Source organism: Loxodonta africana, chromosome 13, assembly GCF_030014295.1.
Source record: "Loxodonta africana isolate mLoxAfr1 chromosome 13, mLoxAfr1.hap2, whole genome shotgun sequence".
Lineage (NCBI taxonomy): Eukaryota > Metazoa > Chordata > Mammalia > Proboscidea > Elephantidae > Loxodonta > Loxodonta africana.
Window position 1 is genome coordinate 39,432,992 of NC_087354.1, and position 17,092 is coordinate 39,450,083.

Below are 17,092 nucleotides of genomic sequence, written 5' to 3' on the forward strand. Positions count from 1 at the left end.
ATAGACGCTCTCATGAGCATTTTACTCTACGTGCCAGCTACTGTTCTAAACGCATTACATTGCTGAATTTAATCTGCACAACAACTCTGAGGTGGTCTCATTACTGTGACCATTTACAAATGAGCAAACAGGTTTTCAGGGGCCAATAAACCAGTGGAGATCACTGAAGGCTGGGGAATGAACACTGCTGGTAGGTTCCTCAGGCCGAAGGTTTTCTCCGTACTGCTGTCTTCAGCCACATCTCCTTTCTACACCCAGTGGACAGGGGGTTTCTGGCAGGAAGGAGGCGGAGAGCAGGAGGCAGGGCAGGGCAGGAGGAGGAAGGCGCCGCCCAGGTGCCCCAGCCTGCGCCGGGTCAGCCTCCGAGCGAGCGCTCGTGGGCCGGCCGCAGCCCGCCACATCGCCGAGGCCCGCCCCCAGAGCCGCGCGGTCCAATCGGCGTCGCAGCCTGGAGCCCCGCCCCCTCGTGGCGGCCATATAGGCCTCGGCCTCGGCACACCGCGGCGCCGGTGTAGCCTGGGCCTGAGCGAGTGGGGCCTGGGCGAGCAACGGCCGCCGCCCCCGCCCCGCGTACCGTGCCCTCCGCCTACGCCGCCCGCGGAGCGCCGCCGGCGGACCGGGCCCCCGCCCGCCTCTCCCTCGCTTCTTTTTGTGTCCGCGACGGGCCGGCGCGATGAGGCTGGGCCCGAGGCCCGCGGCGCTGGGGCTGCTGCTTGTGTGCGTCGCGGCGGCCGGCGCCGGCCACGCCGAGGAGCTGCACTACCCGCAGGGCGAGCACCGCACCGACTACGACCGCGAGGTGCTGCTGGGCGGCCAGGTGAGGCGGCCAGGCCGGGGCTGGGGGGCCGGGCCTCGCACCGACACCGCTGCCGCTGCGGACTTTAACCCCGGGACAAAGGGGGACGGCCGGCCGAGGCCTGGCGGGGCGGCCTGACAATGGGGGCCCGGCGGGGCGCAGCGATGTCCTCGGTTCTCGCTGCTCGCGCTCCAGGGAAGCGCTGGGCCTTTCGCAGCCTGAGGAAATGGCGCGGCCGGGGGGCCGGGTCCGCCTAAGAGACCCCCTCCTACCCTCCGGGCTTGGGGCAGGATCACGGAGGGTGGGCGTAGGGGGCGGGGGCCTCGGAGAACAAGTGGGTTCACCCCGAAACTCCTCGGCAGAGAAAGGCTTCTGGTAACCATTTCCCCCCACCGTTTTGCTCCATTGATAGTAATACTTGCCCCCTGTGTATCGCTTCCCCCCAAAGGATGAAGTCGATGAATATGTTAAACTCAACCCCGAAGAACAGCAGCAAAGACTGAAGTCAATCATAAAGAAAATTGACTTGGACTCAGATGGCTTTCTCACCGAAAGTAAGAACAGCCCTACACAACTAACAATGGAGAATTCCTTTTGTGGGAGACAGAAACGCAAACACTTTAAACACGGGTATTTGTTGAACGTAGATCGCTGGTGGTGTAACAGATTGAAGGTTCTGTGAGAGGGAAAAAAGCATGAGAATACCTTCATACCTGGAAATCTTTAGACATAGGGTACCAAGCACAACTCTGCTTTCCCCAGTAAGGTACAAACCCTTCACGGTTTGTGAATTCATGTCTTGAAGGGATCTTATTCTTCAGATGCCTTTTTTCTTAAATCAGTGTCAATAGTATGACTCATTTTAGAGAAATATGCAAAAAATCTTCTGAAGGCATTAAGTGATTTGTTGTTTTTTTATATATGCTTCATTAGAATTTTAATCCTTAACTTCGTTTTAAAAGCAAGTAGAAAAAGACCTGTTGCATGTGAATTATGTTTTTCACAAAATGTGAGAGCCGGTAAGGGCTTGAGAATCATCTTGTCCATCTCTCTGATTACAGAGGTGAAGAAACTGAAACCTAGAGGGATAAGTAACTTTTTCAAATAATTGACAAACCCAGGACTAGAATCCAGGGCTCATACTCCTAATTCAGTTTTTAATATCCTTCACTTAAAAAAAAATCTGAGTGCTCTTAGGTACGTTCTCTAGTCAAATAAAATGCACAGATTATTAAAAGAATGTTCTAAATAAATGCCTGTACAACTGTCTCTCCCCATTGCTTAATTCAAGTGATGAACCCTTTCAGCTTTCCAAGTTGATTCTCAAAAAAGATTCAGAAGGTAATTACTGTGACCGTAAGTGAGTTATTTTGCTATAACACTCATTTAAATTTTGCACAGCACCCAATGATGAAGTTGCTGGAGATTGAATTGCAAACTGATTGGTAAATTTAAAACATGCTGCCAATGAAGTATTCACACTGATGCCCTCAAGAATATTAAGGTTTTGGTTCATTCTACTTGATAACAAACAAAAAATCTTTGGGACTCTTAACTATCCAATAAGAAAAAGTCCATATTTGTTTATGTTAGAATGCACACAGAATAAATTGATTTGGAAGACGATGTGGTATGTGCCTGTCCGGGCCTAGATAATGTTTAAATATTTAATCAGAAACATTAAAAAATTTTAAATCGGAAAGGAACCTTGTCCAGATCTTCATTTTACAGACGAGAAAACAGGCTCTGAGAGGGTAAACTTCCCCCATGTGGCAGAGCTGAAGCTAGAGCCCGTATTTTTGATGCCACTTTATCCCTCTTTAAATAAGCTAGAAGACTCTTGACACTTAAGCCCTCATTCTACTTGTGGCCCCTTCATATAATTTTGCTAACTTGTACTTTGCTCTCCAGGTCTAGATCAGAGATTCCTGAGAAGAATCAAAAGTCAGTGGGAGGATTTGGGCTTTGAAGCCAAACAGATTTGAATCTGGCCTTGAGACTTTCTGAATGTCAGTTTTACAGTGATGATAAGAATTACCTGTTTGGAAGGCTAGAGACAATGTATATATAGGAATTGATATATAGTAATTGTTCGATACCTGCTTTCCATAATAATTATTATTCTTAGCTGAGCTTCAGGAAAGATATAGTGGCTCTGCTATTCACCAGATCTCCTCCCAACAGTTGAGGGGTACCATTCTTTAATTCAAATGGTCCATTACCTTTAACCAAATGGTATACTCCTACAAATATCCTTGCAAATATTCATGTTTTCTCCCTCCCCTCCTTTTTTAAATGCAATATAGCAGATATCTCAAAGTGAATATTTGAGATTTAGAAACTTTCCCATGTCTTTAAGTACAAAGTCAAGACAACTGCTGCAAGAGGGCATAAGTTATAATTGCTACTCATAATTTTGTTACAGTTTCCTCCCAGATGGTTTATGACATGGTTAAAAGGGAATGTACTGAAACTGTTTCCCAGACTTAGTCACTTGAATAACTTCTCACAATTTAGACCAAATCTACACACCATCTATTATTTCCTTAATATAGTTTTGATTCAAATAATTTAAGTAAAATTTACTTTAAAAGAAAACTTTACATCACTTTCATAAATGAAAAGCACTGTATTTTCTAATACATATTAAAATAAGTTACTGAAGTAAAAAACAGTAGTGCTTCCTGAGAGATTTTTGGTAGTTTGCAAAAGTTACCTGCAAGTTGTTGGATAATATTAAAAAAAGTCAAGTGGTCTTTTGACCAGTTGGTAATTGATTCAACAAATATTTATTGAGCCAGGCACTTCCTAGGCACTTGGTATATGTCACTGAACAAACAGACCCAAACTCTGCACTCATGGAGCTTGCATTCTGGTGATAACGTAATATTCTTAGACTGCAAACAGCTCTCCCTACCCATTGACCCTATTTGTATCCATACAGCTAGGCTAACTGCTCACTCAGTATTTGCAATTATCTTTTAAAGAAGATTTAGAAATCCCCTCAGTATCAGAATTGCTGTTACATTCATAGTATCTTGTTATTCTCATAGGTGAACTCAGTTCTTGGATTCAGATGTCTTTTAAACATTATGCTATGCAAGAAGCAAAACAGCAGTTTGTCGAATACGATAAAAACAGTGATGGCGTTGTGACTTGGGATGAATACAACATTCAAATGTATGATCGTGTGATCGATTTTGATGAGAACACTGCTCTAGATGATGCAGAAGAGGAGTCTTTTAGGCAGGTGAGTACAGGTGCACAGGCTATATTCTTTTTGATCATACTGGTTCACTTTCCCTTCCCACATGAATGAGCATAAGAGGGCCTGAGATCATAGACTGGATTGCCTTGTTCTCTGGGCCATCACCTGTTCCATTTCAGTGGTCATTTTGATGGTTTCCTTCCTTTCTAGCCAGATTTAGAACTCTTCCGCTGTGCTACTTAAATATCCATGCATCTCTTTGTCTCAGCTGCATCGTTGGCCCTCATTGCCAGAGTAGCTTCTTTATGTATTCTAGATATGCATTGTAGTGTTTTATTTTTAACGTCATTATTAAACAGTTTGATATCACATTTACTAAGAAGGCTATAGCGGCCCATTCACATTTTTAAGTGGATAGTTTTATATAAAATAGCTCATTTTTGAAAACTCAGTATAACTGAGTTCTATTGTTTCCCTTAGTTTAATTTGTAAAAATATATGTTTCTTAACCAAGCAGAACTGAGGAAGACAATTTTTATTTAGGAGTTAGTAAAAATGTTTCAAGATTTTTTAGTTAGGAATTAGTAGGAACTTTTTAAGACTTTTAAGAAGTCCATTAAAAAGTACATCAACTCAGATTACTATAAGTTCCAAAAATTTGCCATTTCAAATACTTCTGTATCTTAAAGATAATTTTAAAGCATTTTTTTTAATAGGTAGCTTTTTATATGCAGAAAAAATAAAATCAAACACTTTGTCGCAAACTGTCAAGGGTGCATGGAAAACATTGGTACCTCCATATTAACACATCCCATTATTGGTATGTACTTTTAATATTTATTGTGCCCGTTTTTAATCATTGTATGCATGTGCTGTTTACTTTAGTATTAATCACTCAGAAGGGCTCTTTAGGCTGCCACTGACTTAAAGTTGGTTGTTTTGCTGCTAATGATTGCTTGTATATTATGCGTATGACACCAGTGTAGAGGTTAAGGGTCCTGTTTTCCACCCAGTCTGCCTGACTTCGCATCCAGTTCTGTCACTGAGCAGCTATGTAGCCGTGGGTAAGTTATTAACCTCTCTGTGCCTCAAAGTTCCCATCTCTAAAAATGGGAATAGTAATAGGGAGAAACATTCCTACACAGTAGCAGTTGAACTGGTGAGCAGTTCCATTTTGATGAAAAAGAATATTATTGAAGAAAGCATAGACAATCGTTTGTAAGTTTATCTTTAATCATTTTCAAAATTGCTTAGGAATTTGTTGGGGAAAATGTACTTTTTGTTCATCTTTTTCTCCCTATTTGGGTCTTCATCTTAGAGCAGACTAAAGAGTGTATAAATCAGTCGTTAGTGAAAAAAGGGAAATGAATGGTGATAATGAGATTTGGGATTGTCATCTACTAGGCGTCCTCCTTTATTACTGAAATTAACATATCTCAGAAGCATCTTTAGAGTTTTGGGACTTTTCTAAAACCAAACCACGGCATGATATCATAACTTCCCTGCTAGGGAATAACAGAGAAGTTAACTACCGTATTTTAAAATCTTACCAAAGTCAGATTCTAATTGTCTTTTTTTGCGGGGCGGGGGGGAGCGGGCACTGAAAATAGTACCTCATCAAAAAAAAATAAATGTGGTTTTAGGTTTTTTTTGTAAATCTACATTCTTGGGCGTGGTGGTGACGTAATAATGCTATTGAGAAGAAAATCATCGCTCTAAAGAGATACTTGACTTATTACTATAACTGGTTATGTATGGTTTTTCTTTTAAATCGTGTTTTGTTTTAATGCCGTGTTCCTCACTGGGGAACTTAGAAGATACTGATGATAAGACTCTACTGTTTTAAGAGTTAATCAGCTAGATGGACCATAATAGCTTGAATGAATTGATGCGGATCCCTAAAGGGAACACTTCTCCAATGGGAGTCATATTTATTATATTCTGACATTCCCAAGAATCTGTCTCTATCTTCTTCAAGAAGTTCTAATCACACTTGTTTAGGATTTGATGTAAATAACCTCCTAAATATCGATACGGGATGTAAAGATGAACCAGAAGCATGTGTGTATTCTTCAAAATGAAAAAATAAAGGATGAAGAACGAATCAGTCTCAATCAAAGTTACAGAATAAACTTATGCCATAAATAAAATCATAAAAAGTAATTGGGTATCTGAATAAAATATAATTTTCCTGTATGGAAACTTACTAAGAAACAAAAATCAATTTGGTACCTGAATTTTATTTTTAATAAGTTTCCATATAGAGAACCTGGAGTAATGACTTTCTCAGGCTGTGAAATGCGTAAAAGAGCATGTCTTTATGGTATTGCGAACCATTACAGTCAGCACTTTTAAGCAGGTTAATTAAAATTTGGGGATTTACCTGGCAAAAGCTCAATTGCACTAACTTTTAAAGTCAGCTTTCAGATATGCCTGTACAAGCAATATTTACTTATGTAAGCTATAACCTTACATGTGACTAATCAGAATTTTTAAGACCAAGACTTTTAGTATCACAGTTTATGTATTTCCTCATGCAAAATCATTAGTCTACCAAAAGATGGCAGTTTTGTTCCTCACAAGTTTTTGTTACGCTATAAAAATAGAAATTACGGTAGTCTCTTTTTACTGCTGTACCTAGCACTTTCTACCCTTAATGAGAATATAGGGTTTTTATCCAGAAGGGAAAAAATGAGGTTTTATGAAACTGTCCATCCCTTGTTACCTTTTAAAAATTTGCCATTTTTAAAGAAAAAGCCTCTGTTTACTGGCTTCTTTAATAATGAGCTAGTCTACAATTGTGTTCTTCAAATGATCATGAATAAAAGCATTTAAAACACATATTACTTCATTTTATTTTTAAAATTTGAGAAACGTGAACCAAAAAACTACTTTTCTTTTTTTTTTTTTTAAAGAAATCTCAGCCTGTTGAAAGAGATCCTTTCTTTCCATAGGCAAATATGGCCAAATTCAGCTCCCTCTGCTGAAACATGGACTTTTTTGCTCCAAATGGAAGAGTTCTTTCACGAGGAATCCAACCAAGCACTTGGTGTTTTGAATAGTGGCTTATTAAAAAAAGAGCTTGATTGACTGAAAGTACCCCAAGTTCTTGTTTCTCTGTTTTTCCCCATGTTAAACTCTAATGTAAAATGCGAATTATTTGGTCTAGTTATTTAACTTTGTGAAATGTTCAAGGTAAAGGCAGTTACTTGGAGATACATTGGTTTTTTTTTTTTTTTTTAATTTAAATTTCTGTCATTATTGGGTGAGTGTAACTGGCTCGTGGAGTCTAAATGTTTAAAAGACTAAATTCTTTTGGCAAAAAGATGAGCCTCTCTAAATCAGTCATTGTAAAAGAACTAGTATTTAGGTAAATAACTACCTATTTTTCTCAATTATTCTAGGAAATTGAAAGGAACATTTCTTTTCAGCAATGAAACACATAAAAGCTGCTAAAATAAAACACATCAGTTTATAACAAGGAAAGGTATTCCTAGAATTCTGAAAATTGAAATTATGTAGGATTAGCAATATGGCATCATTGGTTTCCAAGGCTCTTAGTTACAGAAGTAACTTTGAAAAATTATCAAATGAAGCTTTGTCCCTAATAGCTGCTGAATCATTTTACTGCTTGAGCAAAAAACGAAGATCGGAGAGAAAATAGAAAAGAATGTGTGTTTATTTAACCTCAAAATAGACCCATTTAGACTTTTGATATATTTGTTTCTGAAGATAGAGAATTAGCACTATAAAGAGCCTACTAAGAATTGTTATTAGGTGCCATCGAGTCAGCGCCAACTCACAGTGACCCTGTGTACTACAGAATGAAACACTGTCCGGTCCTGTGCCAGGTTCACAGTTGTTGTTACACTTGAGCCCATTGTTGCATCCACTGTGTCATTTCATCTTGTTGAGGGTCTTCCACTTTTTCACTGACCATGTATTTTACCAAGCATGATGTCCTTCTCCAGGGACTGATCCCTCCTGATAATAACTACTAAGAATAGACTTCCAAATATTATGTACGTTTACTAATAGTATGAGATCCTCAAGATAAGAGAACTATTTTTTTTGAAACCTGTTAACCACGTTTTTTAAAAGTCATTCAGAATTCCAGAAACAATTTGAAAAGACCCTGCCAAGATTTAGTACATGATTTAAATTTATTGCTTTTTGGACATCCAAAAAAGTATGGAGATTGTTAAAATGAAATAGTACAGTACAGTAGAAAGTACGGGGAGGATCCAAGTTCTGTATATTTTAGCTATATTTATGACCTTGATCAAATCACTTAATCTCAGTGATTAGATTGATTATTGATCAGTGGTTGATCAGTAATTATAATTTTTTAATCAATAATAGTAATAGCTAACATACGTTAAATACTTAATATTTAGGGTTTGGTAGTTGCTTGATAGGGATCCTCATCCCAGTTGCTTAATAGGGATTTTCATCTCAATTTTATAGATAAGGAAACCAGAGAGGTTAAGCAGTTTGTCCCGATGAACACAGCTAGTAAATGGCATTCCTAGGTTCAGACCTGGGTTTACTTGCCTCTAATAAACGTTTGCTGTTATTCGCTCAACCTGCCTTCAAAGGGATGATGGAAAGGTAGAATGTACTTCAGATTTTATGTGGTTTGTATTTTTCAAAGTACTTTTAATGATGTTATGCTACTGACGAGACCTTTAAACCTATTTAAAAATACATTTTTTTAATTTTCAAAGCTTCATTTAAAGGACAAGATGCGATTTGAAAAAGCTAACCAGGATTCAGGCCCTGGTTTGAGTCTTGAAGAATTTATTGCTTTTGAGCATCCTGAAGAAGTAGATTATATGACGGTAAGGAAGAAAAATTTTCAGAGAATTGTTGAGTGACCAACAAAGACCTGTGTTTACTACGTCATTAAAATGAATTATATAGCTACTAGAATTTTAAGAGACAGGAAGGTCCAAAATTCTCCCCATCTAAGATTACATGTGGGAAGGACGGTTGAGGTGGCAGTGAAAAACCAAAAACCTGTTGCCGTCCAGTCAATTCTGACTCATAGTGGCCCCATAGGACAGAGTAAAACTTTGCCATAGGGTTTCCAAGGCTGTAATCATTATGGGAGCAGATCACCAGGTCTTTTTCCTACTGAACTGCTGTTGGGTTCCAACTACCAACCTTTTGGTTAGCATCCAGCACTTAACCACTGTGCCACCACGGGTGGCAGTAGGGAATACTTTTGAGGGAGAAAGTAAAGGACTGAGGTTTTTGGTTTTTTTGTTATCTCTTTCCTGTATATGAGCATCAGTCTTCTGTTTTCTCTCACAACTATATTACCTTCAGTGCCTTGTTCTTTTGTAGTTTTCAGACTTCTCTGATCTTTTTTCAATAATAGAATTTTAATATTTAAAAACAGAACTTTCTATTTAGTTTTATCACACTTACAACATCACTTATGAAATCTTTTGCTCTGGAAAAAACTGTATCATGATTGGATCACTTTTTATAGGCTGGTGGCGGGGGTGCAGCTGCTAATGACTATTAATGTTTTTGCAACTTTGGGCATAACGAGTCCTCACATCTGTTAGCCCTTAAAAGAAGTACCAGTTCTTCAAAATTTTTGTTAACTCAACAAACACTGAGTCACTACTGTGACTTGCTAAGCTTCTTGCAGGCAGAAACCATCATATTAGGAATAAAGAATAATTAACAAATAAACCAAAACCAGACCTGTTGCCATTGAGTTGATTCCAACCCTCTATAGGTCAGAGTAGAACTGCCCCATAGTGTTTTCAAGGGCTTAATCTTTACAGAAGCAGACTGCCATATCTCTCTCATGCCAAGTGACTGGTGTGTTCAAACCGCTGTCCTTTCAGTTAGCAGCTGAGCACTTAACCACTGTGCCACCAGGGCTCCTAATGTAAGAAATAGTGTTTAAAAGGTAGGGTAACCATTTATATTGAGTCTTTTTCATGGTATCAGCTTCAGCTGTGTGGCTTGGTTCCCTGGATATTTCAGGGAAGGAAGATGCAGCCTCTTTGTTGAAGGGGCACAGTCAAAAGTTCCTGCCTTGAGTACCTGGGCTGCAGATACGTTTTTCCCTATAGCTCAGTGGCAAGACACCGCCGTCAGTACCACTTCTCTTGCCATTGTGAGCCTTCTGATTTCTCACTTGGCACAAAATACATGACCTACTTTAAGAACAGCGTAGGGCACAAATTGTTTAAGTACCAAAATTAATTTGGGGCAAGATTATTGAGCCTAAGAATGGCAGTCAGAGGATGCTGGGCCTTTATACTCTGGGGAATAAGGAACAATTGAAGACTTTGAGAAGGGAATGACCATTGGAAACAATGAAATAATGTAGACATTATGTGCTAGAGCCCTGGCATACGATTTGGCAATGTAATGACATAGACTTGAGCAACATCTTGAAGAAAGCATAAACATGACTAAGTAACTGTGATGGAAAGGAAAGAGAGATGAGCTGGTGAGGCTTTGAGCTTGTATGACAGTGATACAGGTAGTACCGTTGACAGGATGGGTGGAAGATAATCACTTATCTTTGATCTTCATTATGACGGCAGCATATAAGTGGTGTCTGGTTTCAGAGCAGCTTCGTTAATTAACCGTAATTGTTTTTGTGTGTTTCTTTTGCCCTTTAAGGGCCTGTTTTCATACAGGAAAAGATCAAGGGTATAAGAACAAGCTAAGTGATTCTACTTTGGATTACAAGTCAGAATTTAACCTTAAAAGTTAGTCATTGATATACTTCCAAAAATTCTTGTAACCATGGTAGCACTATTGAAATATGTCTCTTGTCCCTCAAGAGGATTATTTTGAGTGGAGGAATAATCATTTTGATCACTGGTTAACTTTTTTCCAATCACAGACGCCCTTAAGAATCTAATGCACACTATCAACTGTGTCTCAGAAAAATCACATGATGCTCCTACCACAAAATACTGGGTTATAATTTCAGGAGATTCTCAGATTTCCCCCATCTAAAAGTAACGTTGTGATTTCCATATTAAGATCTCCTGATTTCTGTAGAGCTCTGGTGGCAAAGTAGTTATGAGCTCGGCTGCTAACCAAAAGATGGGCAGTTCTAATCCACCCCTGCTCCTTAGAAACCATTTCTACTCTCTCCTATAGGGTCGCTATGAGGCACAATCGACTTGACGGCAATGAGCTTGGGCTGGGTTTCTATATATAAAATCTGCAATATTTGATTTAAAAGAAAAAAATTAGGGATATTTTATATAGATGTAGATAAAACGCCTGGATTTGGCAAGAATGAAGGCAATGGAGACTTTTGAAGGTCTCTTTTCACTAGAGTTGTGATGCTGGAATCCAGATTGAAGGGTGTTAGCAAGGCAGTGGGTAATGAGGAAATGAGAATAGTAGATATAGCCTATGAAAAGCTAAGCAGGGAAGAAAAGCCAGGATGCTAGTTAAACAAAAACTCGGGGACTGAGTGTGTTTAAAGGCACAGAAGAAGGAGCCAACATAGAAGAGATTGAAGGCTTGGGAGAGCCAGGAGTTAAGAGCTGGTATACAAGAAAGCATTTCAGGAGACTTCTGTCATATTTGAAAAAATAGAATCTTTGCCAAGAGAGTGTCGGGGAATGTTGCAGCAAGGCTCAAAGAAAGTGGAGGTTTCAAAAAAACAGCTGTAGAGAGTATGCTAAGGAAACTGAGGCAGAGACAAACTTTTAAGTTGCAGTGAGGGCCCGCTGACACTGCAAAAATTAATTTGTAGGGATTAGGTTTATAGTCTTACCTCTTTTTCCAGACTTTATGGCTCTGAAATGGAAAAGGGAAAAGTGAAATGGATTTGCTGTGCCGGCAGGGTAGGAATTAGCGTAACAAAAGGGTCCAGGATAGGAAGGTAATGAAGGGGGTTACTGAAGCAGGAAACCAGGTCAAGGGTTACTAGAAAGAGTCTAATCCTTGAGTCAGGGAGAAGGATTGGTTGATAAGCCTTGATACAAATGAGGAACAGGTTTGGGAGAAGTTTGGGATGGTTGGAGGTACATTTGGTGAAAGAGAAAAAGCAAGGAGATTGAGGTTTTGTGAAGGATTACAAATTTCAGATTTGTAGCTAAAACAGTTTTATGCAAAGAGGCCTAAGATAAAGGTTCTTTCTGGGTCGTTGATGGATTGGAGGTAAAGACTACAAGGTCAGTCAGTAACAAATGTCATTCTTGAGAGGGAGAACGATGTGCAGAAAATAACATGAGTTTAGGGCCGAGGTTGTTCAGGAGGATGAAAGCGGAGTTTTTCACGAGCTTAGGGCGTTGGACTTAATGCTGCTTAGTAGTAGGAGTTTTATTCTTGCCTCTGAATTCCAACGTTTAGGAAAGATTGTCCTGCAAGTATCAACAACCGAAATGATTATTCCTAAAGAAGTTCCATGATAGGATTGATTCAGATAGTGCTGGAATTGAAAGTTTTGTGACTGATGGATTTATTTTTGTTATGAACATGTCATAGGAATTTGTCATTCAAGAGGCTTTAGAAGAACATGACAAAAATGGTGATGGATTTGTTAGTTTGGAAGAATTTCTTGGTGATTACAGGCGGGATCCAAGTAAGTTGCCCCGGAGAATGTGGAAGGAGAAAAAAAAGGTGGAATTGAAGAAAGAAATTGAAGACAGCCTTGCATGTTGAGTGCTGTGTTTGACAGAGAAAAATGAACAAGAGGAATTGTGCCCGATTTCTACTTGTTCTGCCAAGTGAACTGTAATATAAGTGACACAAAGGAATTTAAAGCTTATCTGAGAATGCTTTTAGTTCTATATCTAGATTCAAACTTTTTTTTTCTTTTCAGACAAATGTAATTATCAGTTCAAATGAGGAAGGAAGTAAAGATTGTTTGTAAACAAAATCCAGTCTTAAAAGAGAAGGAAACATAAAATACTAAGAACACTCGTGTAGAATGTAGAAAGTGAGTGAGTGTTTGAAATTAGAGGAGTTTGTGCATGCAGCCTTTTTATCAGTAGCTATTTTTTTTTTCAAAAGTGTTGCTTAAAACCATCAAACGATGCCATTTTAAAATTGGTCACCAGTTTTACTTAATGTGAATGTCATTTAAAATTATACATGGCATTAGTTTATAAGAAGATGTTGGAAACTATATAGTCACATGGTATACATTATTCAACTCAAATTTGGAAAAACTAGATATCTGGACAAGTAGCAGCAGTTAACAAGATTACTAGTTGGTGACAATATACGACCGTTTGAAAACTATGAGTTGTTCAGCATGTGTCACTTTAAAAAAATTCCTATTTATTTGTGCTTATTTCAGGACTTTTCAATTAAGTAGTTCTTTTTCATTAGGCGTCCTTTTTATAGTAAGCTTTAAATTTAACTTAATTTTAGGAATATACCAAACTTCTTGTTGGATACATGTGATGTTCTTATATACGTATATTTGTTTTTTCTTTATATTAAGCTGCAACTGAAGATCCAGAATGGATACTTGTTGAGAAAGACAGATTCGTGAATGATTATGACAAAGATAGCGATGGTAGGCTTGATCCCCTAGAGCTGTTATCTTGGGTAGTGCCCAATAATCAGGGCATTGCGCAAGAGGAGGTAAGAGTGACAGAATAACTGTCCTTTTTTGTTTGTTTTCATTTTGGTTTCTATGGATAGGAAAGGAAGTTAAACCAAAAAGAATCTTAAACCAAAGTAAGGAAGTAATGGAGTTATTTATTTAAGGTTGATGGCTTCCTCCGTTTTGATTTAAATCTCTGAATTGTTTTAGACCGTCAGGGAAACAAGGAAATTAAGACTGTCATGTATTAATTTGATAGTACAGTGAGTAGAATAATGGAAGGTTGCATTTATCTACCGTGTCTTCTAAGAGGCTTAAAGTGGATTGTATTAATTTTGCTTATCCTTGCGATAGCCTGGATTGGATTTGAGTGGTTAGGAAGCAGAACCCAGCAGAAATTAAAGCAGGAGGTAATGAGGGAAGCAGTAGGACAGACCCAGTTACAATGTGTAAGATTTTGAGATACTTAGACAATAATGAGTACTTGTCACACCTGAATGGTTTTGACAAATCATGTGAACATTAACATGTGAACATCTTGCTGACAATACTTATTACATTTGACACCTTTTTGCTTTGTTTTGTTTTAAAGGCTCTTCATCTAATTGACGAAATGGATTTGAATGGTGACAGAAAGCTCTCTGAAGAAGAGATCCTAGAAAATCGGGACTTGTTTCTTAGCAGTGAAGCCACAGATTATGGCAGACAGCTCCATGATGAATATTTCTATCATGATGAGCTGTAATCCCTGAGTGTGTTTGAGCAGAGTACTGACTCCTTTTATCATTTGTTACCAGCTTTACCTTTGTGATAAAATATTGACGTTATATTTTACACACTAAGTCTTACCACAGTTGAAATTATCTTACTGTAAATTATAATTTTGGCCTTTTAGAAGAAAAACAAAAACCTGATACTTATTTCAAAACGTCTTTGAAGAGATAAACATGAATGTTGTGCCATATGACAATAAATTCTTTCCTAAATACTCCATCTGTTTAGGACTGTGTTGTGGAATATTCGAGTGGTATTTCCATACTTGAAAAAAATGGAGACTTTTAGAGATGCCTCAACAATATTATTTAAGTAGTACGTGACTGAGCTATCAAGTTTTGTTTTGTTGTAAGTAGATTTAATTTGGGAACGGACAGAAAGGACAGTGTTTTTAAATTTAGCATCTTGTTTTAAAACCTTTAAAGGAACCTTTAGAAGGACTTATACCTCCCATGTGAATGTTGAGAAGTTCTGCTTAGTTTTAAAATGGTTTCTATAAAGGATTTTATGGTATGAATAGAACTTTATATTTTTGCATACGTATAGATAGTAACTATTTAATGTATAACAATAGCATTATGGTGTGTGGAATTTGACATTGTCCAGAACTGTTTTCATTTTTGACTGATTAAAAATGAAATGTCCTGTCTTTTTATATATTTGTTTTCCTAGCCTTCCAGATAAACCTTGAGTTTAGCACAGGCTTGGTCATTTTGTATATTATCTTGCCTAATTCTTTTCTGTAGTAAATGTTTTCAAAACTGTTTAAATTATTCTTGCTGCGTATCCTTATTTTGCCCTTTTTTTTTTTTCTGATAAAAAAATCAAGATTGAATGTATACTTGACACATTTTAATTGCTTTTGTAGCAAATGTGATCTGGTTTTGCTGTTTGGGGCTAGAAATAATCTTAAGAGTAGACATATTAGATACTACCAGTGATCTGATTAGTTATCACCAGTAGAGCTCAATATCAGTTATAACTGAAATTAAAATCATACTTGAGAAGCATTTGTCCACACCCAAATGGTCAATTTTAATCTCATTCAGGAGATCAACTTATTCACCTTTTAAGTGTGGAAAAAGTGAAAGGTCCCTGGGAGGCACAACTGGTTTGCACTTGACCACTAACCTAAAGATTGGTGGTTTGAACCCAGCCAGCTGCATTGCAGAAGAAAAGCCTGGCATTCTACTTCCATAAAAATTATAGCCAAGAAAACCCTGTGGAGTAGTTCTACTGTGTTAACACATGGGGTTGCCATAAGTCAGGATCGATTCGATGGCAGTGACTTTTTTTGTTTTGTTTTAAAGGAAAAATGAGGTCCCTGGGTGGTGCAAATAGTGCTCAGCTACTAACCGAATGGGTGTCCGTTTGAATCCACCCATGGCGCCATGGAAGAAAGGCCTGGTGATCTACTTCCATAAAATAAAGACCAAAAAACCAAACCCTCTGCCGTCACGTTGATTCTGACTCATAGTGATCCTATAGGATGGAGTAGAACTGCCCCACAGGGTTCCCAAGAAGTGGCTGGTGTATTCGAACTACTGACTTTTTAGTTAGCAGCCAGACGCTTAACCACTGCACTACCATGGCTCCTGCATAACGTTATAGCCATTGAAAACCTCATGGAGCGCAGTTCTACTATGACACACATGGATTCACCATGAGTTGGAATCCACTTGACTGCAGCTGGTTGGTTAGGAATAAATGAGGGGGTAAGGAAGTCATTTTTATGTATCTCTGATGTAAGACAGGTTTTCTTTTTTAAAGATTATTTTTATTTGTGAGTGAAGAAGTCAGCTACTCATGCTGTTGTTTTTCCAGGCTAAAATTTTCTCGTACGGCTCAGCTGTAGAATCTCAACAAGTACTTAGGAGTATTTGATAAGACCTGGAGCTCTTTTCTGGGAGAATTGCTGCCGCCCCCATCTTTGCTGATGAGAGGTGTGATGCACATAGTAAACTCTCACACCACAAAGATAGCTTGCTCACCCTGGCATCTGAAGTACATGGTTTGCATTCTAACCTACAACTGTTCAGCTGTGGCTGTTAGAGAATTAAAGACACACGCCATTATCGTTCCTCTGTCACTTATCAGCCTACTGAAGTTGGGATATTTGAAATAACTAGGTTGGTTAATGTGTTAACTATTTGTTTTTCTTACCAGATTCTCCAAAATCTATGGCAGAATTGTTAGTCCATCAGATAGGGATTTTATTTCAGTCCTCAGAGATCCTTAGCAGAATTGCTCTGAGTTGAGAGCATTCCACAATCAGCCTTGATATCATGTAAATACAAGAACTGTGGTAGACGTTATGAGTGCTTAACCAATATCTGTCCTTTCTTTTGTGGCACAAGTACCCTTGCAAGTAGGCAGGGCTACTTCTGACCACATAGACGTGAGTGGAAATAGTGTGTGCCGCTTCCAGATCAGACCAGTGACAAACTCCTCTGCCTTGGCATCCTGGAAGAGGCCTCCAGTTGAAATGGTGGAGCCACAAGATCAAAGTGGCCTTAAATTGCTGAGTGACCACATAGAGCTCAGCTGGGCCCAGAGTGACTTTGCATAATCCAAAGATAAAATTTTATTATGTTAAGCCACTGTTCTAAAACCACTAGTATTTATCTTTAATGAGGATTTAGCATTAGAACAATTGTCTTTTCTAAGCATGTGGAGAAAAAGAATCATCTCTTTGAGCAGAGTTTCTGTGTCTTCTGCAAAATCAAAATAGAAAACCTCCCTTTGAAAGGTTTTTATTTGG

The 17,092-nt window shown here is 38.6% G+C and overlaps 1 protein-coding gene across 1 annotated transcript; it reads left to right on the forward strand.

Moving 5' to 3' along the window:
* The first annotated feature begins 658 nt into the window (after window positions 1–658).
* Window positions 659–15,101, forward strand: RCN2 (reticulocalbin 2). Its single transcript, XM_010593774.3, has 7 exons — window positions 659–817; window positions 1,245–1,350; window positions 3,850–4,046; window positions 8,732–8,845; window positions 12,489–12,585; window positions 13,453–13,595; window positions 14,150–15,101. The coding sequence occupies exons 1-7, from the start codon at window positions 674–676 to the stop codon at window positions 14,300–14,302; spliced, it is 954 nt and encodes a 317-aa protein (XP_010592076.1). The 5' UTR covers window positions 659–673; the 3' UTR covers window positions 14,303–15,101.
* The last annotated feature ends 1,991 nt before the right edge of the window (window positions 15,102–17,092 follow it).

What these genes read in the sequence shown, in the direction of transcription:
- RCN2 (XM_010593774.3), top strand. Translation starts at nt 674, where the DNA reads ATGAGGCTGGGCCCGAGGCCCGCGGCGCTGGGGCTGCTGCTTGTGTGC. An exon ending in AGGTGCTGCTGGGCGGCCAG is followed by an intron (nt 818 to 1,244) that starts GTGAGGCGGCCA and finishes TTCCCCCCAAAG; the next exon opens with GATGAAGTCGATGAATATGT. An exon ending in AAGAGGAGTCTTTTAGGCAG is followed by an intron (nt 4,047 to 8,731) that starts GTGAGTACAGGT and finishes TAATTTTCAAAG; the next exon opens with CTTCATTTAAAGGACAAGAT.